This window comes from Ambystoma mexicanum, chromosome 10 (assembly GCF_040938575.1).
Source record: "Ambystoma mexicanum isolate Mex_15411 chromosome 10, UKY_AmexF1_1, whole genome shotgun sequence".
Lineage (NCBI taxonomy): Eukaryota > Metazoa > Chordata > Amphibia > Caudata > Ambystomatidae > Ambystoma > Ambystoma mexicanum.
In genome coordinates, this window is record NC_090932.1 from 224,457,298 (window position 1) to 224,481,872 (window position 24,575).

The 24,575-nt window shown below is 50.0% G+C and overlaps 1 protein-coding gene across 4 annotated transcripts in view; it reads left to right on the forward strand.

The window, feature by feature from the left end:
* Positions 1–24,575, forward strand: part of XPO7 (exportin 7) — a 1,985,528-nt gene that overhangs the window by 1,936,089 nt on the left and 24,864 nt on the right. For all 4 annotated transcript variants that reach the window (XM_069617724.1, XM_069617725.1, XM_069617726.1 and 1 more), the window contains 2 exons: positions 9,528–9,626; positions 10,272–10,399. In XM_069617724.1, coding sequence (XP_069473825.1) covers positions 9,528–9,626; positions 10,272–10,399 — 227 coding nt within the window. The remainder of the gene's footprint in view (positions 1–9,527; positions 9,627–10,271; positions 10,400–24,575) is intronic.

Genomic DNA, 24,575 nt, shown 5'->3' on the forward strand with positions numbered 1-24,575 from the left:
GGCCCGCCTAAGGAGCCTTTGCTGCCCTTCCATACAGCACTAAAGAACCCAATAATGGAAATCTGAAAAAAGCCAGACACTACTTCAGCTGTAAACAAGTTTGTGAAAAAGTACAAGCCTTCGTCTGTGGTCCCTGATTTCCTCTTTTTGCATGCCCCAGCAGAGAGCTTAGTTGTACAGGCGTAAACTTTAAAAGCTGCAGCTTATCCAACTTTCCCTCCAGATAGGGATGATAAGCAGTATGATGCCTTTGCAAAAAGGGTCTCGTCGGCAGGAAGCATGGCGTTGGAAACCATTAACGCATCTTGCGCAAAATATACATACACATTATGGGATGTGGTTGCACAAGCTGCGGGAAACTTTCCTGAATGGGAGTTGCAAGAAGGTTTTAATAACCTCATAATGGAAATGAGGCTTCCTGTCAATCCCTTCAGTCAGGACTAGACGCATCAGATTGAATTGGAAGATGCGTGGGGTCTAGTGCAGTAATTGGGAGTTTTGCGTGGCTCTGTAAATCTGGTTCCCCCCAACGTCCAATCAAGGCTTTTAGATATGCCCTTTGATGGGTCCAACTTATTTGTTGCAAGGCTGACGACAGCCTGGAGAAACTACAGGCTTCAAAGGCTTGATCAACATCTTTGGGAGCAGCCAGTCGCAGCAAAATCCACCTTCTCAAACCTGCAGGGGGCGATCCTTTCGCTGTTACTCCTCCTTCAGTCAAAGGGGAAGATGTAAGACAAGTCAGAAGCCAGGGCAAAGGTGGTTTACACGTGCGCCTAGAGGCCGTGAAGGAAAAACTGCTTAGGCACCAACCTCTTTACTTTCAGCAGCCCCCACAACCTCAAAACCTCTCTGAGCATTTTGCTCACAGGACCCCAGTGGGCAGCAGACTGACCCAGCATCTGCAAGAATGGCATCTCATTACTTCAGATGTATGGGTACTACGGACAGTGGTGCAAGTGATTTTCCCCTTAACCAACTATCTCTTCGAGATCCAGATCCACTCCTCCTACAGGAGATTCTTTCCATGTTGGAGAAAGGTGCTGTGAAGAATGTACCTGTAGCCGAACGGAAACCAGGGTTGGTGCTCCACCTATTTCCTGGTCCAAAAGAATGACGATGACTGTGACTGGTCTTGGACTTGAGGCGCTTGAACAAGTTCATCGGGAATGACAAATTCAAGATGGTCACTCTTTCACAGATCCTCCAGGCCCTTCAGCTCGATGACTGGATGGCGTCCCCCGATCTTCAAGATACTTACTTTCTGTGCTTGGGATGTATAGGCACATGAAAGTACCTGAGTTTCGCCATTGCCAATACTCACACGAGTTCTTCCTTTCGGGCTCATCATCGCCCGAGGGACTTCACCAAGTTGATGGTAGTGGTGGCAGCGAATCTAAGGAGAGGAGGGAATCACATCTTTCCCTACCTAGATGGCTGGCTGATCACTGCTGGTTTCAGTTGTGGATGATTTGGCACGACTGGTGGACGTGGGGTGGGGGCCCTGATCCTGTTGGATCCGCCGGCTGCTGTCAAGTTGGCCCGACTCATGATCAGGAGGCATGGTAGAAGAACTCGAAGTGTAGCCGTTGAGTTCATCCTACCAATGTATCCCTTTGTATTTCTAAGTAAAATTACAAAGGAACCAATTAGTCGAAAGATGGTTCTACTGTTGCAGCTGGAGATGGAGACAGACGCCGTGGAGCGTAGACAAGCAGGTGATCAAGGAACACTGTAACGATGGCTGATGTACACTGAGAATAGAGGCTGTAGGGGTTAAACCATATATCAGAAGACTCAGAGCATAGAGCGGAAAACAAACAATTTCAGGAAAGAACAAAATGACAATCAGGAATCAGATAATAGGCAGTGAGACTTACCAATGGTAGACAAGGGAAGGACACTACTGAGCAAACTCTGCAAACCCAACCTATCCTAAGTCACGACGAAACCAGGACGCCTAGACGGAGTTTGGCACTCTCAAGTCCACAGACTATCCCGACGAAACGAGGACGCCTAACGACCTGAGCGCCGGGAATCAGTCTCTAGTTTGTTGCGCTATTCTTTCGGGCATGCAGATTTGCTCAGGTAGGTGATGATAGTGCCACAGTGTAAAAACAGTTGTTGTTCCTTAATACGGCGTGTTGAATCCAAAATGTTGAAAAGGACTTGCTGGAAAGCCGATGCGAACAGTAAATGCAGAGCAGGTCCAATAACGTTCCGGGGTTCGGCAGCGTGCGGACAATAAGGCAGGACAGAATCAGCAGGCAAGGCAGGTCAAATAACGTTCCGGGGTTTGGCAGCGTGCGGACAATAAGGCAGGACAGAATCAGCAGGCAAGGCAGGTCAAATAACGTTCCGGAGTCTGGCAACGTGAAAGCAGTTCAGGAGGTAACAAACAGTAAACAGACAAGGAAGCAAGAGTTCAAGAAACACAGACTGCGGTCAAAAAAGGCCAGGAAAGGATAAGCGCAGTCAAAGGAAACAAGACGTGGGTTTTGGAGCTTGCAACGATTTTGACGAAAATCAGAAGCAGCGAGTAGAGCTACCCGGAAGCGTTATAACAGGTAGCCGCGAACTTGATTGGCCCCTCCTCTTCCTTACCGCGTGATAGTTTGTTTGTGGAGAGGATGCCATAGTCGCCATGGCAACATGGCAGCATGGGTTTGGAAAGGGTGTTTTGGCTTTTTATTAAAGGAACAGAGTTTCTTTGAAGAAGGCAAGAACTGTCATCGAACACTTTGGGTTGGATGTTTTGCAGTGATCTTGACAGCTGCATTTGACACCGTTGACCATCAAATCCTGGTCACCCGTCTCTCCTCCGCCGGCCTCTCTGGTCAAGTGATGGTCTGGTTCTCCTCCTTTTTGGCGGGACGTTCTCAATTGGTTTCCTTGCCCCCTTTCTATTCACCTCGCATCACTTTGTTATGTAGAGTCCCTCGGGGCTCTTCATTGTCCCCTACTTTATTTAACATGTACATTCAGCCTTTGCTTGTCATCCACACACATGAGTTTCTGTGTTATTCCTATGCCGACGACATGCAGAGTACTGTGCATCTCGACCTCACTCAGCCTGAGACGGCGGGCCATTTGAGGAGTGGTCTACAGGCAGTAGGTGATTAGATGGCTCTCAACTGGCTTAAATTGAATGGGGAGAAAACCGAGGTCTTGGTGGTGGGTACTGCTACCCTCTCTCTTTTTTGAACCCCTGAATTCTGGCCTGTCAGCCTCAGCCCTTTTCCCCTTCCCGTCTCTTCTGTGAAGGACTTGGGCGTCAACATTTCGTCCTCATTATCGGTGGCCGAACAAGTTTCCTCTGCCTATCAGAAAGCTCATTTTAAGTTGAGGACCTAACGGAAAGACCTTACAGAAAGTCCCAACTTGCATTCCACCAAAGTTCCATGCCCCAGTAGTTTCTTCTCTGGTAATCAGTAATATTGATTACTGCAATGCATTGTACTTGGCTCTCCCATGTCATCTGCTCCATCATCTGCAGTTGCTGCAGAATATGGCAGCTAGAGCCGTTTTCCATCCTCCATTTGGCACACATATGACCCCATTTCTGCGCCAGCTTCATTGGCTTCCAGTCGAAAAACGCTTTAAGTTGAAGTCGTTGTGTCTGGTCCATAAAGCCTTTTACAAAAGGGGAGCTGAACATTCAATCAAGGTTTTGTCCTTACAAACCCGCAAGGTCTCTTCGTTCTGAATACCTGAAAACTGTCCAGCCCCCGAGGTTTAGACTCTCTCGGGTAGGGGGCAGGTCCTTTCCAGCGGCGGCAGCTAAGGCATGGAATGCCCTTCCTTTCTGTCTGTGTGATATTGAGGTCCACCTTCCTTTTCGGCGGGCTCTGAAAACCTTTCTTTTTTTAGTACTCCTCTCCTACTAGCCGGCCTCCATCTCTACAGTGCAACGCCATGATGCGCCCAGGGAAACGAGGTGCTTTACAAGTATACATAACATAGCAGCTTGTTCTCCCGAACAGACACTGCAACATTTGAACCGCACCTGCAACTCCCTCCACAAACTGTGCTTCTCCCTCAATTTCATTAAGTCCCAGATGACACCTTCTCAAACGCTTCAATTTATTGGAGCCATCTTGGATTCTTCCCCGAGAAAGGCTTTGCCTCCCGAGTTGAGGGCTCAACATATCTTGCAGATCTTAATGAGATTTCAAAACGCCCGATATCTAGCAACATTTCCGTGGTTGTTGAGCCTCATGGCATCCTGCATTTTCCTGGTGCTAGAGGCCCATCTGAAGAAGAGGTCCTTGCAGTGGGACCACAGATTCCAGCGGTCCCAGTTCTCAGGCGGGATGATGTACCTTCTTCAGGTTCCAAGCAAGGCTCACAGGATCTCCTGTGCTGGGCCTGCAAGGAGAACTTGATGATAGGGGAACCTTTTTGGGAACCCTGGCCAGCGATAACTATAGTCATGCATGCTTCCCTCATGGGATGGGGAGCTCACATGAGCGATCTGACAATGAGTGGGCTTTGGTCCCCTGCGGAATCACTTCTCAGAGCTGAGGTCGATCAGACTGGCAGTGATTGCCCTTTTTGCCATCCATCCAGAGAAGGAATGTCCTGGTGATGGACAACACAGTAGCCATGCATTACCTCAACAAAAGGAGGTGTAAGGTAATTACCACTGTGCAAGGGAGTTATGCAGCTCTGGTTTTGGGCAGCACAAAATGGGATCTCTGTCGGCTGGTCACCCAGCTGGGAAAGAGAATACTATGGTGGACGGTCTGAGCAGGCAGAGCATTATCTTCCACGAGTGGGAGTTGGCTCACAAAGTCCTTCTAGGGATCTTCACCCTCTGGGGTACCCCTCAAGTGGATCTGTTCGCATCCAATATCAACAAGAAGTGCAGCGTGTTCTGCACCAGGGAATTTCCTCAGTGAGTAGCTCTGGGGTGCACATTCGTGGTGGACTGTGAATTTCCACTCCTGTATGCGTTCCCACCAGTCCGCGTCATCCCTCATGTCATTGAGGGGGTTGAGGAAGTTCTGTAAATCCATGATCCTGATTGCCCCTGATTGGGCCAGAAGTACGTGGTACCTAGACCTTCTAGACATGTCCATCTGCACTGTCTTCCTCAGAGAGTGGGCCTACTTTCGCAAATGTTTTTCAAATTGCATGCATATCCAACTGCGACATTCCATATTCCATATAATGTTTGAATTTTAAGATTTGAGTGCCAAATAAAGTTTTCTTCACACCACTCAATTTCTTTTTCAAAAGTTTGTCTTTTTATTCCATACACAAGTTGTTTCTCTCTATTCCATACACAAATTCTTTCACCCCTGTTCATTTCACAAGGGATCATCAAGAGAGATTTTTTTGCAATTTAATTTACTATGCACTTGTTTTGCCAAGATTCAATCTTTCAGTTTGTTATAAATTGCACTCTCTGTGGGCACACCTATGAGTTTCCTTTGGGTAAATGCCCTTCTACTCTGGAAGCTATCCGTTTGTCCCTTCCTTGCTCCTTCTTCCTACTTTCGCAAATGGGATGCTGTCGTCTTCACCCAGGAATCAGAACACTGAACCTTCATGCCTGTTTTCTGAGAGGCTAAGGTATAAATATTGGGACTTCCCAGAAAGACGTTATGGAGGTGTTTCTTTCAGCTAGGTCAGCTTTCTTTCTTACTGCACCTAGCTCATCAAGGGCTGCATGCGACTACCTGTTGATGTTATCCATTTTCAATGCATGCCGTAACAAGGCTCTTATTTTAAGATGCCCCTTGTGATACAATTCTTGGAAGGACTGACGATTCCCACCAATCCCTTTTCTGGTTCTGCCTTGGGATTTAAACCTAGTACTTATATGTTGAATCGGAGCACCTTTTGAGCCGATCCATTCCTGTCCTCTCAGGTTATTAAAACCATATTTTGATTAGCCATCACTTCTGCTCGCAGGGTGAGTGGGCTACAAGCCTTATCATGCAAACCACGGTCTACTGTATTTTCTAAGGAGAAGGTAGTTTTGAGTGTTTGTACCCCCTTCCTTTGAAATGTGGAATCTGAATTTAACCTAATACAAAAGATTACATTACCAGTTTTCTACCCTCCTCCTTCAAAGGATGAAGAAAGGTTACACGGGTTTGACCCGAAAAGGGTTCTTAGGTTGTACATTTCAAGAAAGTCAGCTGTAAAACAGGATGACTATTCATTGGTTACACTGATTACAAATTAGGCCAAGTCGTAAGCAAACAAACACTCTCACGTTGGATCATTTTATGCATTTTGGAGTGTTACTCCATTGCTGGAAAAGGATATCCCTGAGAATTTAAGAGCCCCTTCCACCTGGTGAGTGGCAACTGCTTCGAATCTGCGAAGAAGTGTACCAGTGCAGAACATTTGCAATGCCGCAAACATGGTCCTCACGCCATAATTTCTCAACTATGTCGGGCCAGGAGGCTTGCTTTGGAAGAGCAGTTTTGCACAATACTATTCTTTTTTTAAAATAATGATTTATTTATTTGTAAGGTGCCAAAGCCCATAGGTATCAAGGCGCGGAGAAACAGTGCTTGGAGTAGTGCAACAATGTGGTCCAACAAGGGAACTTGGAAGACTAAATTTAAAAGAAAAGAATGGTTTTCATAGCTTTTTAAAAAAACAGGTGGATCTCTTTGACATTGTAAGTCGGTAGGCAACTTGTTCCATGCTATTGCCGCTTTAACTGGGTAGGATCTTTCTTTCCCCTTCACACAACATGCTCTTGGATGTTGCAAACGCATGGTATTTTTAGACCTAGTATTTCTGTCTGAGGATTGGACAGTGATACACGTTTTAGGGTAACTCAGTGCACCACCAAACAGACATTTGTGGGTCAAGACATTGGGCCTCATTCCAAGTTTGCTGGTCCGGTAAGCTTGCCGGTACTGTTGGTACCGGACCGGCAAACTACAGGTTCTGCTTGCGGGTGCCTTTTCTCCCGCCAGGTCTGACCTGGCTGGCGGAACGGCACCTGCGAGCAGACCATGTCGGATGCGCCGGCACCATTCACAAATGGTGCCGGTACATCCGGCCTCCCAATTCCCATTGAGCCCTATGGGGCTGAATGGGAATGGGGGGAATAATGCATTCCTGCGCCTTGCAATGGGGAAATGCAGGGTCTGCCAGGGCTGTAATGGCCCTGTATTTCCCCATTGCCAGGCGCTGGAAAAATGTGCAAGTTCGGCAGCAGCCTACCGGTTTTACCGGCAAGGCTACTGCCGAATTTGTAATGAGGCCCATTGATTTTCAACTCAATTCTTGCTTCCACAGGGAGCCAGCGCAGGTCTTTCCTTTGTTGTGAAATATGTTTATGCTTAACCATACTTTTTATTGTTCGCACAGCATCATTTTGGAGGATCTGTACTCTCTTAATACAGTGTTGGCTTGCTCTGCCTAATAACGCATTGCAATAATCTAATCTTGATAAGACTAGAGCTCTTACTAATGTGGTGCAGTTAGCTGTTGAGACAAAAGGTTTTATCTGGCGTATTAGCCTAAGGTAGTAGTGTATATTCTTTGTCACATTTACGACTTGCGCATCTGCTTTGAGTGATGCCTCAATGGTGGCCCCCAGTGTTTTTACTTTAACTGTATAGATTACATGTTGATCGATATACAGTTTTTCCTAGGCTACTCCTAGTTTGTCTCTGGCTTTGTCAGAGCCAAAAATCAAAAGCTCTCTTTTGGCCGTTAATTATGTGTTAAATAAGACATTTCACAAAAATCCACTCCTTCCATCTCCAAAACTGCTATGGGAGTCTATCTAAGATGAGGAATCCGTGGGAGGACACAGTGCATTAAGAGAACAAATTACTTACCCCTGATAATGTTCTTTCTGATGGGTGTTCCTCCCACGGATTCTTCATTGCCCTCCCAACATACCTGTCTGATTGTGGGCACATTTTTGTTCACCTCTCTTTCAAAGGCCATGCAGGTTGTATTCCTAAAGGCAACTGAGCAAAAGAGGAAAAAACAAAGATCATCTTCGAGTCACAGTCCGCAGATCTCTTGGTGCCCGTTTTCGGCATATACATTGTGATAAAATTCACTAAAAGATTCAAAAATATTGTGACTTTCATCAAAGAAATTCACTTAGGGGAGCCAAACCGTTCAGAGAGCGTGCTGTAGTGTAAAAATGGAACTGAGGCAACAGGCGCAGTGTGTGCTATTTGTACTATCATCAACGTCCTGTCTGGAAGCAGGAATGGTCACCGTCGAGGGACATCGACGAGGCACAGCACCCCTGCTGTCGATTTTTTTTTTTTACCAGACTGCTAAGCAGGATACAAACATAGCTAAGATGAGGAATGCATGGAAGGAACATCCATCAGAAATAACATTACCAGAGGTAAGAAATGTATTCTTTTACCAACCAATACCTCACCTAGCACATGCTCTTTACAGTCCTCTCCCTGCTCTGCTGCACTGTCCTTCCTCCGCTTGGACCCCCCTTCCTCCTTTGACCTAGCCCGAACAACCCACACTTCCTGGTTTCCTGTGTCCCTCATTATTATTCCTCCCCTCTCATTGGTCCTGGAGCCCAACTGGGTCCCTGGGCCAAACGCTGTTCCATTTTCCCACTGGTTTGTGGGATACAGGTGCAAAGCTTTAAAATGCCTCTCAAGCCCCACCCCCACCTGCAATGACGGCCCGTGAAACACATAATCAACCTATGTGCGTGGTCTTTGAACGTGGGCACACCAGAGTTCTGCAATGGCGGCCCGTGATAAACTGTCCCTCTGCAAGTTCGTAGGTGCGTTGGTTGGAGCCTCCACTCTACTGCCTTGCACTCTGTTGACTCTCACTAGTTGGCTTTGTGTCCAATCTCTGCCGCAAGAACGTTCAGATTTTGCTGCCCTAGAAGAGAAGACACTTGCAAACATTTCATACACCTGGGATAGGGAGATAACTAGTTGATATTTGTAGCCATCCATAAGGAGAAGGGCAGATACTGGGGCCCTCCCAACTCCCACTCCTTGCCTCTGGGGCAGGAATGGCTCTGTCTAACACCCTAGTAGGCTTCCTGCCAGGTTGAAAGGGGTCCCATCACCTCTTGACAGGGTCAGGTTTCTGACCCTGTCACAGTGCATCCAACAATTTAGCAATTCTGAATTTTGTACATTGCTTGATAGAGGTTCAGTGTATACCCCTATAAACCACTGAAGCTCCTCAATCTTCCAAGAAACTAAAGATGCTCTGATTAAAACACTTGAAACTATTCTCGAGTATTAAAAGCATGCGTGTGTGTGGAGGACATGGGGGTGGGGGGCATCACAAACCTAATACCACGAGTACCCACAAAGGCTGGTTCTACCACATTTACCTGACCATATTGGTGTTACTTGTATCACCTTATACTTTAAACTAGCATCTGAGTAGTAGCCTGGCAGAAAGAACAATGTGTTTGTGAATCCAGCAAATTTGTTACAAGAATTGCAGTGCTTTTTCTATGCCATTCTGTGAATTTTGTCCTCCAAAATGGTTGATTCTTTTATGTTCATGATACTTCCCGATGTGTGCATTTACAGATGCTGTCCACAGTCCTGAATATTATCATCTTTGAGGATTGTAGGAACCAGTGGTCCATGTCACGGCCTCTTCTTGGCCTGATCTTGCTGAATGAAAAGGTAGGCACGGTGCAATAACTTCTGAGTTATACAGTCCCTGTTCATATAAACTGCCTTTCCTTTTCACTCCTCCAGGTAATAATGTATCTCGCTGTCCCTTATCTTTTGTCAATCTCTAAATTATGTCAGTATGACTCTCTATCCCTACCTCTCCACCGACCCTCAATTGATGTAATAAGTTCTCTTGTTCCACTCAGATTGCCAGCTCCAATTCCAATAGTAAAGCTGCAATTGCAACCAAAATGCCCAAAGAAAGGGGGTGGGGTGGAGCTTTACAGGGTTAAAATATAAGGCGAGTTGAGGTTTTCCCTAACCTGGGTGTACATGCTGTATTATTATATGGAAATATCTCTTTCTTTAACTAGGGTCTATTTGATGTCATGTTATTGGGGAGAAGGAAGATGTTCATTGTTCATTCATATATTGTACATTCAATTGGCAAGCTTTGTTGTGTGAACCCTGATTTATGGTTAAGCGCCCATTCCTTTCTGCATAGATTCATACTCAATTAAATGTAATTAATTAAAAATGTCTCCCCTCACCCATGTTTTGCAAGGTATGATATAATTGGGTGAAAGATCTCCCGTCCCCACCCAGTGGGATCCACAGAGTATATTTAATCTGACCACCTTTTGTGTCTCTCAGTATTTCTCAGATTTAAGAAACAGTATTGTGAACAGCCAACCACCAGAGAAGCAGCAGGCCATGCACCTGTGCTTTGAGAACCTCATGGAAGGGATTGAAAGAAATCTGTTAACAAAGAACCGGGACAGGTAAGCAGAGTTCCTTAAAGCTTCAAAGGTATGCTCATAGATGTAGGAGTTGAGAGGAGTTCACTAAGCTGGGCCAAAGTAGTGGAGAATGAGAAGTTCACTGTTCACTGTGCAATGAAGTGGGAAGAATTTTCTTCAGCATGGGGTCTGGCATGGATTCACATGCTCATGAATATTCCCTGTCATCAGGCTGGGAATCCTCGGTAAAGAAAAAAATCTGTTTCAGTTTAGTTTCTGAACTGTCTTTCTCCTAACAACAAATCACTGGTCTCTGGGTCATACTGCCTGCAGCCAATGACTGCCCTCTACCTAAGCCCCTCCTCTGGCAGCCATCTTCAGATTTTTACCGCACGTTCAAGTGTTGGGAGTCCTCGTGCTATAGCTCTCAAGCTTTTACTATGTTTGCAATTTTTCTAAGAGTTTGCTCTTATTTTTTCAGTCAGTGGAGCCTCAAGCTCCATCATCCGACTAACGGGGACCTGTTTTTAACAACTTTTTACACCCCTCAAGGGCGATGTTTCATAGAGTTACCTTCTTGGAGGATTCCTGAAGATTCTTGGAGGCCTAGCACATGGCTGAAGATAGAGGACACTCAATGCCTCTGTTCAGGATTTGCCCAGAATGCAGCCTACGGAATATTTTCCTGGACGGTGGAAACTCGCTGTGCCTCTACTGCCTGTACACGACCAGACGCACGTGGAGAAGGCCTGTGCGTTCTGCAAAGACATTGTTCCCCACACCATGAAGGACCGTTGCGAACGGCTTACCAAGTAGCTCCAGTCGGGTGAGTCCCTGTCACCCAGCCGCAAGAAGAAATCCGAGCGGTCTTCTAAGACCTTTGAGGGCGCCCCGGCGACGGGGGCCCAACAAAAGGCAAAGCACTGCGAGTCCGCTGGCACCGGGAGCGCCGTTGGTACAGGCTCCTCGGCGGCCAGGACGGGTGCAGCATCTCCGCCACCTTCCACCACGAGCCAACGGTCCGGCTCGGCGAAGAAAAGGAAGTCCGAGCACCAGGGTAAACTTCTGGAGAAGTCCCAGTCGGCACCGATGGAGAAGGCCAAAGGGGAGCGTGGCGCTGACCCTCCCCCCACGGTGAAGGCCCCAAGCACGACCAAGATCGTTAAGGCCCAGATTCACCCGGCGAAAACCTCCATTGAAGGAGTGGTGGTATCCCTGGCGAAGGCTGTTGATACGGGTTCACAGGATACGGGCCCCAAAGTGAGAGTTTCCCTGCCGGCCAGGAGGGAATCATCTTTTCAGCCTGTAGAGAAGACGCTGGTGAAGATGATGCCGATCATCTCCCCGAAACCTTATCCACTGATCGAGAAGAGACGACGGGGGGGCACGGTAGTCCTTCAGGGCACAGACATCTCCGACGAGGAGGAGCTTGCTGTTCTCAAAACCGTCTTGGACCAAATATTTGTCGAGGTCAGGTCCTACGGGAGGGACCCCAACAAGGCAGATGTGGAGAGTGACGGAAGCACCGACAAAGAGGAGCAGGGCATTCAAGAGCTGGAGGACACTGTGCCTCTGCCTCTGTCCCTTCCACTGCAGCCACCGCTGCCTCCAGCACAAGAGGAGGAGAGTTCACTCTCCACCTCCTTACCATCCATCGCCTCTCTCCCTCCACCAAGGATGAGACGGAACCGGATACAGCGACGACTGGCACGGACAACGACAGCGGAGTGGATCGCCCGTCCCTGCCACCCAGAGCCTTGCCGCCCGACGAGATTAGCTTGTTTCACGCCATGATATCGCAGGCCTCAGAGTTGTTCCAACTGACTCCAGAGGAAACGAAGGAGGGCTTCCTGTACCAGTACCGGGAGGCTAAGAGGAAAACTGTGCTGTCTAACCCGCTGTTGGATGACATTTGTGACGAGGGACTGTTCCTCATGAAGAACCCGTCCTCTGCCCTGGCAGGGAGGGACTGGTATGAAAGGTAGTATAGGGTGCGGGATTCTGCACCCAAGTGCTTGAGGTCACAGCCTTCCCCGGATTCGGTGGTCTCGGCGGTGGCTAGGAAGAAGTCTGCCGGGTCGGCTGCTTCGACATCCTCCTCCACCCGGACAGCGATGGAAAGCGATGGAAAGAAGCTAGACACCATGGACGAGTCATCTCGTCGGCAGCGACGACTATCAAGGCTGCCAACGCCCTCGCCATTGTGGGTCGTTACGACAGGGAGCTCTGGTTCAAGATTGCTCCCCTCCTGGACTTTCTGCCCGACGACAAGAGAGCGGAAGCGCTGGAGATTCTGCAGGAAGGCGAGGTGGAGTCGGACCATGCCATCACGGTGGCCACTGACATCGCTGACTCAGGGTTCCGCCAGATAGGCAACAGAGTTTGCCTTCGTCGACGGGGCTGGTTGAAGGCCACTAACTTCCGCCAGGATGTGCAGTCCAAGGTGTGGACATGCCCTTTGACGGGGATAACTTGTTTGGCAAGACTGTGGATGAGTCTCTCCAGGCCATCAAGGCAGATACAGAGATGGTGCATGCTTTGGGCACGCTTCAGCAGCGACGGCCATCCTTTCGGACCTCTGGAGGAAAGCCCCAGGGCTCCTCCAAAGGCTTCGGTGGCTTTGCGTCATCCTACCGTCAACCGTCCCGCTCTTCGACCCAGGAGGCCTACAGGGGCTGTAGCAAGGCAGAAGGAGTTTGCTGCCGTCGCCAAGGTTCCCAAGGCGGTTCCTCCGCGGCGAAGCAGGACTGAATCGGCCGGGACGAAGGGCCCACACCCACGCAGCCTGGTGGGAGGCTGGCTGGCGAACTTCGGCATGTGGAAGACCATCTCCACCGACCGTTGTGTGCTGGATGTGCTGGCCCACGGACACACTCTGGAATTCCTACGGAAGTGTCTGCGTATACCACCCGTGGCCAGGCAGGAAAACCACATCCCCCAGCTTCTGCTGGAGGTGCGGGCCATGCTGAAAAAGGATAGAACTCGTTCCAAAGAGGCTCCGGTGTGTACTCTCAGTACTTACTCGTCAAGGACAAGACTGGCAGTTGGCAGCCCATCTTGGACCTTCGCAACTTGAACAAGTACATCAGGTCCCAGAGGTTTCGGATGGTCACTCTTCAGCACGTGCTTGGACAGCTGGAAGAAGGGGACTTCCTGTTGATGCTGGACTTGGAGGACGCTTACTTTCACATCCCCATCCACAAGGGGCACTGCAAGTTCCTGCGCTTCGTGGTCCAAGGGCAGCACCATCAGTTCAAGGCCCTTCTCTTTGGTTTGAAGTCGGCACCAAGGGTTTTCACCAAGTGCCTGGTGCCAGTGGCGGCACGGCTGCATCTCCAAGGGATCCACATTTACCCCTACCTGGACGACTGGCTCATCCGAGCGAAATCGAGGGAGATCGCTGTCGCTCACACGTCAAACCATCCGGCTGCTGACAGAACTGGGGTTCTCGATGAATTATGCAACTACTTGCTTGGTGCCATTGCAAGACACGCTGTTCCTGGGGTCCCGGCTCAACATGGTGTCGTGCCTGGCGTCTCCATCGGAGGAGAGGATAGCAGCCATCATGGGCAAGGTGCAACGGCAGTTGACCCTGAAGATCGCAAAGATGAGGTCCATCAAATCCCTTCTCGGCATGATGTCGTCATGCATATACCTCGTTCGACTGTGCAGGCTGCGGATGCGGCCACTGCAAGAGTACCTCAACGCCCGGTGGATCCAGGTATCGGGAAGCTTCGAGGACAAGATCTCTCTCGACGAGACGTTCCGTCGAGCGATACGGTGGTGGGGTGTCCGCATATCTGGCGGCGGGCACAGACTTCCAGACCCCTCGCCATCAGGAGACGGTCCTGACGGAAGCCTCCCTGGAAGGATGGGGCGCTCACATCAGATATCTCCATGCAAGAGGCCTGTGGCTACCAGAGGAGAGGTCGTTGCATATCAACATTCTGGAGCTTCGGGAAGTGTTTTGGGCCCTCAAGTTTTTCCTTCCGTCCCTCAAGGGCAAGATGGTACGGGTCTTCACGGACAACACCACCACGATGTTCTACATCTGGAAGCTGGGGGGCACCAGATCCCCAGCACTCTTCAGAGAGGCACAGGACCTATGGCACTGGGCCGTGGCCCAGGGGATTTTCCTCGTCCCGTTTCATCTGGCGGGAGTGAAGAATATCATCGCCCACTCCCTCAGCAGGGAGCTGCGCTCGTGCCACAAGTGGGAGCTTCGGCAGGATCCAGTGGATCTTCTGTTCCGGCAATGGGGCAAGCCCTGCATCGATCTATTTGCGACGGCGATGAACACCAAGAGCCGGAGGTTTGCCAGCAGGTTTCCGCAGCCGGGTAGCATGGGGGATGCGTTCTCATTCCCCTGGGACGGCTTGTTTCTATATGCATTCCCACTGTTGCCGTTGCTTCTGTGACTCATCAATCAACTCAGACGGACCTGGTGCAGGATGATCCTCGTCGCACCGGCGTGGCCGAGACAGATATGGTACTCGGACCTTCTGGACAAGTCAGCGTCCCCTCCAGTCAAGCTTCCGGCGGACGCAGATCTTCTCGCCAGAGAAGGAGGCGCAATTCTGCATCACGACCCAGGGTCGCTGAACTTGCAGGCTTGGCTCCTTCAGCACTAGAGTTCGGAGGATATGAGATCCCGACGGACTGCAAGGAGATACTTGCCAAGGCCAGGGATTCGTCTACACTGAAATGCTATGGACATAAGTGGAAGAGGTTCACCGTCTGGTGCCGTGCACAGAAGATAAACCCTCTACGAGTTATGGCCCCTCAGGTACTGCCGTACTTGCTGTTGTTGGCCAAAGAAGGACTAGCACAGGCGTCCATCAAGATTCATCTAGTGGCTGTCTCCCGCTACACCAGAACTCTGGGGCGGTTGTCGCTGTGGTCGCACCACCTGGTCAAGGAGTTCATGAAAGGACTTTTCCGCTCGTTCCTGCCGGTGAAGGCTCCAGCCTGGCGTGGGAGCTCAACGTGGTGCTGACTAAGCTCATGGGTCCTCTGTTTCAGCCTATGTATTCAGTGCCACTGAAGTTCTTATAGTAGAAGACAGCGTTTCTTGTGGCAATCACCTCCACACGACGAGTGGGAGAGATCCAGGCCCTCTCCTGTAAACCTCTGTACTTGACATTTCACGAAAAGAGGGTGGTGCTGCGAACACACCCCTCCTTCATCCCCAAGGTGCCGTCAGACTTTCATCTAAACAAGCCCTTGGTGTTACCTGTTTTCTTCCTGATGACTTCGTTGCCGCCTGAGAGGACTCTGCACTTGCTTGATGTGGCTAGAAAGCTGAAGTTCTACGTGGACCGCACAAAGAGTTTTCTGAAGACATCACAGTTGTTGTTCGTGAATTTTGGTCCTGTGAACAAAGGGATGGCCATCTCTAAGGCTTCCATTTCCAGGTGGCTCTCCGGCTGCATCACCCGTTGTCACTGGTTGGCAAACCGACCGTTGCCTGGCCGTCCGAGAGCCCATTCGACCAGACCGATCGCTGCAACTACGGCGTTCCTGTCTGGTGTGCCCCTGCTAGACATCTGCAGGGCTGCTACGTGGAGGTCGACACACACCTTCACGAGATTCTACTGCGTCGACCGGGATTCCAGGGAGGAGTCCAGAGTCGGCGAAGCATTGCTGCGCAACCTGTTTGCTTTAAGGTGAGCCTGGTGAGAAGGTAAGAGATGCTTAATGTTGAGCCTTGCCACCTCCCGTGGTTGTGCATGTGTGTACTGCTATGTATTGTTGATTCATGAGCATGTGAATCCATGCCAAACCCCATGCTGGAGAAGGAACAAGTTACTTACTGTAACTGTTGTTCTCCAGCATGGGTCTGGCATGGATTCACATGCGAAGCCTCACGCCTTCCGTTCTGCGGCTCTTCTCTTGGTCCTACTGCCACTTTACGTGCTACCCAATCTGAAGGTGGCTGCCAGAGAAGTGGCTTAGGTAGAGGGCAGTCATTGGCTGTGGGCAGTATGACCCAAAGACCAGTGATTGGTTGTTAGGAGAAAGACAGTTCAGAAACGAAACTGAAACTGATTTTTTTCTTTACCAAGGATTCCGAGCCTGACGGGGAATATTCATGAGCATGTGAATCCATGCCAGACCCATGCTGGAGAACAACAGTTACAGGTTAGTAACGTTTTCCTTCCCTGAATTATATTTAAAGAGTATGCAATGGGCTACTTTTTTATGTACCTTTTTCATGTCACCTATAAATATCACAGGTAAGCCCTGCTGGTGTCTTGAAATTGCCTGAAACTAGATATCTGTTCGTAATGATGTTTGGGATTGGTAAAAGCCTGTCCCTATAAATCATGAGGCAGTTCACCAATCCCATTCCAAACCCCCTGCCCTTGCCAGTATATAGTTCAATAAGCATAAAAGCCTGCAACTTTGACATGGTTACAAGTAAGAAAAATAAATTCACTCTCCGATATGAACAATTGGATTCTTCCAATTCATGGGTCACCAAATCCCATTTTCCTGGTCCCAGCAAGCCCACTACTCTTAATTGCAGGTGGTGCATCCAGTCTGTTATGAAGATGAACATTTTGTAAATTTGTACATGAGATTTTAATGGATTAATTCCTCCCACAGACTTCCTCATCCATGAAATGCACGGCCAGAACCATCCAGTCTGGTCTGGAAAGGTTGAATAGCCACTAGATGGCGCTGTGTAGCTTAACTGCAGACTCCATCACAGGTCCTTGGCCCCCTTTGCGCATGAAGTGATGATTTCTGTGTGTACATATCCTGACACTTTTTTCCCTGTGTTCCTTTTTGCAGCAGGAAAACACTGAGAGGTTTTAGAAACAATCATTTATTTTTGGGTAGAAATATTTTTGTGTCATCATCTAAGTCTGACTTTAAGCCCTGCTGTCATTGTGTTAGACATAGGTTTATATCAGACTAGCAGAAGTACCTGTTCTGCGAACAGGTTCTGTCGACAGACATAACACTGATCCTGTAGGTCGCTGTTGCAATTCGCTTATCGCTTGATGTGCTTTGCACTGTGAAGTAAATTGCACTGAGAATGGGCATGTGGGACTGTCTGACATACCCTGGAGCAGACGTTGGGGGGAAGGTGAGAGTTGGTGTGCAGCTGCATACTGGGACCTTCTGTGCTCTACCCCACCTGTCGCCTCACCCTGGCGTGGTGCAGTTTGTTGCGGTGCAAATATCTTGGAAACCGTGCAAGAGTAATGCCTGCAAAAAGCTGAGGGCGAGGCCCAAGAAGCTGCTTTGCTAATGGTCTCCCATGAGGCATGCTTTTGCAAAGCCACTGCTGTGGCCTTGGCCCTCACTCCATGTGCGTGGATTCCTGGAGGCACCTTTTTGCCTAGGGCCATGTAAACTTCAGAAATGGCCAGAACCATCCAGCGTACAATGGACGCATTAGAGGCCAGTGTCCCAAGGACTGTACCCCCATACGTGACAAAGCCTCTTTCTTCTTGAGCAATTATGTCTGGGAGAGAGAGTGCAGTGACCATTCCGCATCTGAATGAGGATTAGGAAAGAAGACAATTAGGCAAATCTGGGTCAAATGTAAGGAAGAAACCACCTCCGGCAAGAAGCAAAGGACCACCTTATCATTGTGAAAGACAGTGAACGGCTTACAAGCCAACAGGGCCTGTAGCTGGATAATCCTCCACGCTGACGTGAGCGCAACCAGCAGAACGTCTTCAGCGTTACCCACTTGAGATCCAGAGAGGCCATTGCGCTGAAACGCAGACAGCACCACACTAAAGTTCCAGACGGGTTGGAGCCTATGTACGGGTGGAAACAGCCACGACAAGCCCTTGAGGTGAGCATTGACCACTGGGTTTTGCAGATGAAAACATTTGCGCATCTGAGTTTTTGTAGGCCCCTATTGCTGCCAAATTAGTGTGGCAGGTGTCAACCTGAATCCCGGAACGGGCCAAGTGGGCTGGGAAAGAGAGGATATGGTCCACAGACCAGAGGAGGGGGGTCTATCCCTTGATCCTGCACCCAATGACAGAGCTGTGACCACTTGCCCTTATATTAGGCACGGGTAGATGGCTTCCTAGCCTCCTGTATTATGTCCTGGTTGTCAGCTGACAAGTGCACTGGCGTAATCTTTAGCTGATCAAGAGTCAGGCTGCTACGCTAGTTGGCCCAGGTATAGGTGCGGTACTGTATCTCCCCCTCCCCCCTGCTGCGTGAGGAATCTCCCGTTGCGGATCGGCAGTGGAAGTGGCCCCTGCGCCCTGAGCTGTAGAAGGTCAGAAAAACAAGGGTCTCGATGGCCACTGCAGGGCTATGAGAAGTCTGCAACCCACGGCCGCCCTGAACTTGTGGAGAAGCCTCTAGAGCAAGGGAGGAGGAGGAAATGCATAACAGTTGATGTTCTCCAAGGGCAACTGGAACACACCCCCCAGAAACACCAGGCCCTGTCCTGCCCATGATGCGCACAGAGGGCATTTGTGATTGTCCAGCAACGCCAAGAGGTCGACATCAGGCCTGCCCCACCAGAGAAAAAGAGAATCCAGGACACTGCTGTCCAATTCCCATTCGGAAGTGTTGTAGCTCAATCTGCTTAACCTGTCTGCTTCTGATTTGCTGTACTCCGGAAGATGAGCTGCTCTGATCCACGTGCCCTAAAACAGAGCCCATTCCTGTATCATGACTGCCTCCATGCAGAGTGCTCTTGACCTGTTTCCCCCCTGCTTGTTCAGATAAAACATTATTTTTCATTTGTTGGTTCTGACTAGCACCGTTCTGCTGCCAATCGGGGTAAGAAAAGCCTGGAGCGTTAAGCCCACTGCCTTGAGCTCCAATATGTTGATGTGAGAGCTGGCCTGGACCATGAGCCGTGAATGCAATACGCCTCTAAGGTCGCACCCCAGCCCTGGATGGATGAGTCTGTGCTCACCATCAGAGAGGGCACTGCAGGAGCCGCTGGGGCACTCCCTGATATGTTGCTGTTGAGAAGCCGCCAACGTAAGTCTGGGTGAAGCATGGATGGACTGGAAAGTCTGCCTGACTGTGACCCTTTTTCCTGGTCCCATGATGTTGCCAAGTGCATCTGAATATGCCTCATCTTGAGCCTGGTGTGTGGCATTGCCAGTAAGCCCAGGAAGTGCTGAAACCACCATGCTGATGTTGAGGAATTGCAGAGAAAATGTAGAACCACCCTGCAGATCAACACCAGCCAGTCGGGCGTATGGAAGAGACTGTGCAATGGAATCCCACCTGACCCCCAGGAACTGAAGTGACTGGGAGGGAACCAGTTGGAACTTCTTTATGTTGAGTGAAAACCCTAACTGGAAGAGCACATTTGGCTCTGGCATGAGTGGAGGGCCTTCTCTGGGGAACTGGATCCCACCAACCAATCGTCCACATATGGATACAGATGATGGCCCTCTAACTTGAGGAGACTCGCCACCGCATTCATGAATTTCGTGAACACGCAGGGGGCTGAATTGTGGCCAAACGGCGGCAGCTTGTATTGAAAGTGGTGTGACATAATCGTGAACCGCAGAAACTGTCTGTGCAGCTGAAAGATGGGGACGTGTAGATACGCATCTTTTACGTCTAGGGAGCACACCCAGTCCCCTGTGCATAGTGACTCTGCAATCTGGGCGGGATCATCTTGAAGTGTTTAAGGGTAGGGAAAGGTTGAGGAAAGAGAGATCCAGGACTACCGTCAGGCCCGCCTAGTTGTTTTTGGGTACCGCAAAAATCCTGGACTAGAAACCAGAGCCCTTCTCCTAAGGGGGCACTGGCTCCACTGCTCGCTTGCATGTCCAATAACTTCAGGATTTCCCTCAGTAGAGCAGGGGACTATATCTGCAGCAGTTGCAACAGCAGCGGCGGCATTTAGGGAGGAGGTGAACGAAGAGGGAGACTGAACCCCGATGAGACAATCAAGAGGATCCACAGGTTTGTGTACAGACGCTTCCAAGCCTCGATGTGCAGAGTCAAACGACCCTCAGCATGGGAGCCGTGGTCCCCGACCGAAACCTCATTTTTTTTTTCCCCCATCAGAGGCCAGGGCATAGGAGGGGGAACTAAAAAAAAGCCCCTTGTGATGCATTGCTACTTTCGCCTGTCTGTACTGGGTGACCTGTCTGGCTGCCTGGTCTTCTTATCTTGGAAACCCCAAAACCCACCAAATGACTGAAGGGTATGGTCGAGTCTACCTTGGTTCTGGGGGAAGGATTTCGGACCGGGCTTGGTCAAGACAGCAAAGGACTTGGCAGTTTCAGTAGAGGTCTTCTTCATTTGTCAGTTCATCATCTGTGGATGAGTGGAACAGATCCAAACTCTCTAAGGGCAGGTCAAGGATCAGCTTCTGGATGTCGGTGGAGAACCTGGTGGCCTGCATCCACGCAATCCTTCGCATTTGAACCCCCCCACACACATACCACTGCTGGCCGTGTCTATATGGGAGACAGCAGACTCCATAAGGTCTTGCACAACCGTCCTCACCTCCGCAAGGCCCGCCTTGAATGAGGCCTGTCTTTGCAGTACCAAGGCTGGAAGAAAGTCAATAATCTCTCTCCACAGCTGCTGGTTAGTTGTCGACTGGAGCGTGTCCACTTTCGCTTGTGAAAGGTGACCAGCATTTTTATTTTTATTCATTGAATATTTATAAGGCGCACTATACAGCAAAATGGTGTTTCCAGGTGCCACAAGACAAAAGGGTGGTGGGGGACATGGAGATAAACATCAATAACGGTCCTACTAAGCCTTGTGACATTCGGATCGTGCAAGTGCAGTAACAATAAGTGCAGGGGGGGGTGTTAAGTTTATCTGTCAGGGGAGGGGCATACAAATGCTGGGGGAGGGGAAGAAAGGGCCCAGGGGCTAGGCAAGTGGTGGCAGAACCCAGGGAGGCAAGTGCCAGGGGCGGACCACCGTCTAAGTGTGAGGAGAGGGGTGGGCCAGACTTGGGAGGGTCTTGAGAAGCATCAGAACTTAAGGAGAGTGGCAGGGAGGCCATTCCAGAGGAAGGCACCTGCCGAACAGAGAGATCTACCCCCATTCTCTGCTTGGAAAAACGTCTGATCTGCAGAGATTTGGACCGAAGGGCTCTAGCAGAGAGGTATTTAGAGAGAGCGAGTTGGATGTCTGAGGCCCCAGAAAGCCTTGTGGATGATGCATAGGATCTTGAATTTGATGCTTGCAGCCACCGGGAGCCATTGGAGAGATTTTAGGGTTGGAGAGATGCAGCCCCTGGGCTTGAGGCCAAGGATACGGGCTGCAATCCTATTCTGGATTAGTCGAAGGGAGAAAATAGGCAGATTGAGGAAGAGGCTATTGCAGTAGTCCAGCTTAGAGAGAACCAGAGCTCTGGAAACATTACGATTCTGGGGGACGGTAAGGAAGGGGAAAATGCCTCTGAGGAGGTGAAGCTGAAAGTGCACCTTCTTGGCAAGGTACATGTTGTGAGGGCAGAAGGAGAGAGACGAGTCAAAGATGACACCAAGAATTTTAGCCTCACAAGATGGTGAGGGGAGAGGACCCAAGGTGGGCGGCTAGAGAGTGGGAGGGAAGCGGGGAGTAGGGGTCCCAATGAGAAGGATCTCAGTCCTACTGCCATTAAGACAGAGATCATTAGCCGTGCACCATGCCTGATGACAAGTCAGGAATGAGAGAGGAGGGAAGCTGGAAGCATAACATTGGCGGGGAGGAGATCAAGTGGGCCAGAGGGGCAAGGTAGATGTTGAAGAGCCACAGCGATCGGATAGAGTCCTAAGGGACGTTGCAGGTAGAGTGAGGTAGAGGAGAGGAAAGGGCCCAGTTGCACCTGGGAAGGTCGATTAGATAGGAAGGAGGTTAGCCAATCCAATGCCAGGTCTGTGATAACAAGGGAATCATGGAGCCTCTTTTTGAGGGTGGCATGATTGACTGTGTCAAAGGCAGAGGGCAAACAAAGGAAGATGACAACAGGAGAGCAGGTTTTCACGGGTGTTCAGGAGAGCAGTTTCCATGCCTCTGGATGCTCTGAAGCCAGACTGGTGGTCATGGAGACAGCCAACAGATTCCGTGTGGTGGGTTATTTGGGAGATGACCAACTTCTCCAAGAGTTTGCCCAGGAAGGGGGTAGTGGAGATGGGATTGTTGTTAGCCGGTCAGCAGATGGCTTTTTTTTTTAGGAGAGAGTGAGTGCACAAGCGAATGCTTGAGGGATAGTGGGAAAGAGCCAGTGGCAAAGGAGTGGTTGCAGAAATAACCCAAGGCAGGCGCGAGAGAGGAAATGTTGTCCTCGATAGTTCCGGAGGAGCAGGGGAGCACCTGTATGGAGGAGACTTTCATAGAGTGGACAGCTTCAGAGGCCTCTCCCGGTGCTGTGGGCGAGGAGGAGGAGGAGACTATGGTGGAGGGAGCGAGGGGGGGTGAAGGGAGGCCTGAGAGCAGGTGGGGTAGTACGGAGGCGGGTAGAGGAGAGTGAGGACAGGATGTCCTGGGTTTTGGCTGTGAAATAGGAGTCCAGTCCAGTGCAGAGCAGAGGGCCTGGGAAGGAAGAGAAGTGGAAACTACAGTAGGATTGGTGAGTTCCTTAAAGATTTTGAACAGTTCAGCCGTAATGTTGGTGGACCCAGACATGCAAGCTTGGCTACGGGCCCTCTTCTTGGAGCAGATGGAGAGCCGTTTTGCCTTTGGAGCAAGCGAAAAGCCAGTTTGTCTGTGGATGTGCTTTAAACTTGCCACTTCCGTTCAGTAACTCTGCACTTGCGTTTCAGACAGGCTAGGTCTGAATCATACCAGCTCTTGCGCTTGGAGGCAGGCTTCATACAGATCCTCATGACAGGGGCAAGGGTGTTGGAGATGGAGAGGTGAAGGTTAGCAAGGGCTGTGTCGTGGGAGGGGGGATTGGAAGTGGCGGCAAAAGCACCGACTGACACCTGGTTAATCAGTCGAATGACTGAGAAGAAGGCTGGCAGTGCAGGCAGAGGCTTAGTCAGGGAGCCCAGGAGCTCCAGGTAGTAGGAGAGGAGGGCATGGTCAGACCAGGAGAGAGGTGTAGTGAGAGAGTTAGGGATAGGGATGTCTGCTGAGATGAGCACAGCCAAGGTGTGTCTGTGTGAGTGGGTCAGACCAGAAGGAAGAATGGTGAGGGAAAGAGTCACAGAGGCTGCATCACAAGAGTCGAGATGAATGTTGAAGTCTCTGAGGAGGAGAAGCTTGGAGGTAGAGGTCAGGAGAGAAGAGGTGAGGTCAGCCCATTCAGAAAGGAAGAGGGAGATCGGGGCAGAGGGCCTGTAGGTGGTGGCGAGTGTAAGCGAGAGGGTAGGAGAGACATCAAGAATGCAGATGAGGCCTTCGAAAGGAAGAATGGGGTTGTGTGGGTATGATAGTAGCAGGGACTCATTGTGAAGATCAGGATCACTCCACCTCCAGACCGGTTGGGCCTGGGTTTGGAGAGGATATTTTAGCCCTCAGGAAGAAGAGTGTCAAGAGCAGCATTGAACCACATCTCGGTGAGGACAAGAACATCAAAGTCTTCCAGGAGGCAGAAGTCAGAAGAGTGTTTAATGGCAGAACGAGCATTGAGAGTAGCTAAGTAAAGCTGGTTGTCACCTTTGAAGGTTTACCAAAGAGGGGTACAGGGATGCGATACACCCATCGGTGGTGGCGAAGGGGCCAGGGTAGTGGCAGGAGATGGAAGGAAGTTGATGAAAGCTGGAAGATGCCTATCAAGAAGAAGAAGAAGGAGGAGGTTGGATTGAAATCCCTGGACCATTACAGTGCCATTCTGATAGACAATGATACACCTAGAGGATGGGAAGTGTGCCAAGAGTACTTCGCATTTGGTTCCACCATTAACGGGCAATGGGGAGAGGATTGAGACCATATGGGGAGTCCATAGGTCCAGATAGGGGGCGACAAAGAGGATGTTAGTGATAGTCTGCCTAGAGGAAGCATTGATATAGGTCTCAGCGAGGGGCAGGCCTGGGCTGGAGACCAGGAGTGCTTTCTTAAACTTTTTCCTTCTAGGCTTCGAGAGCGAGAGGTAGGCTAGATTAAAAAGTAGCAGAGTAGATCCGGGAGATGGAGAGCACCATGGGGACAGGGGGGAGAGAAACACAGAGGGACTGCAAAGTGCATGAGAAAGTCACCAGGCGGCCTAGCAGCAAGGCAGGCGCAGATTTATCAGATGCACGTCGCACAGGTCGCCGAAACAGGGGGGTTGAATGAAATTGCAGTCCTGGATGGGAGCCAGAGCAGAGCTCAGAGT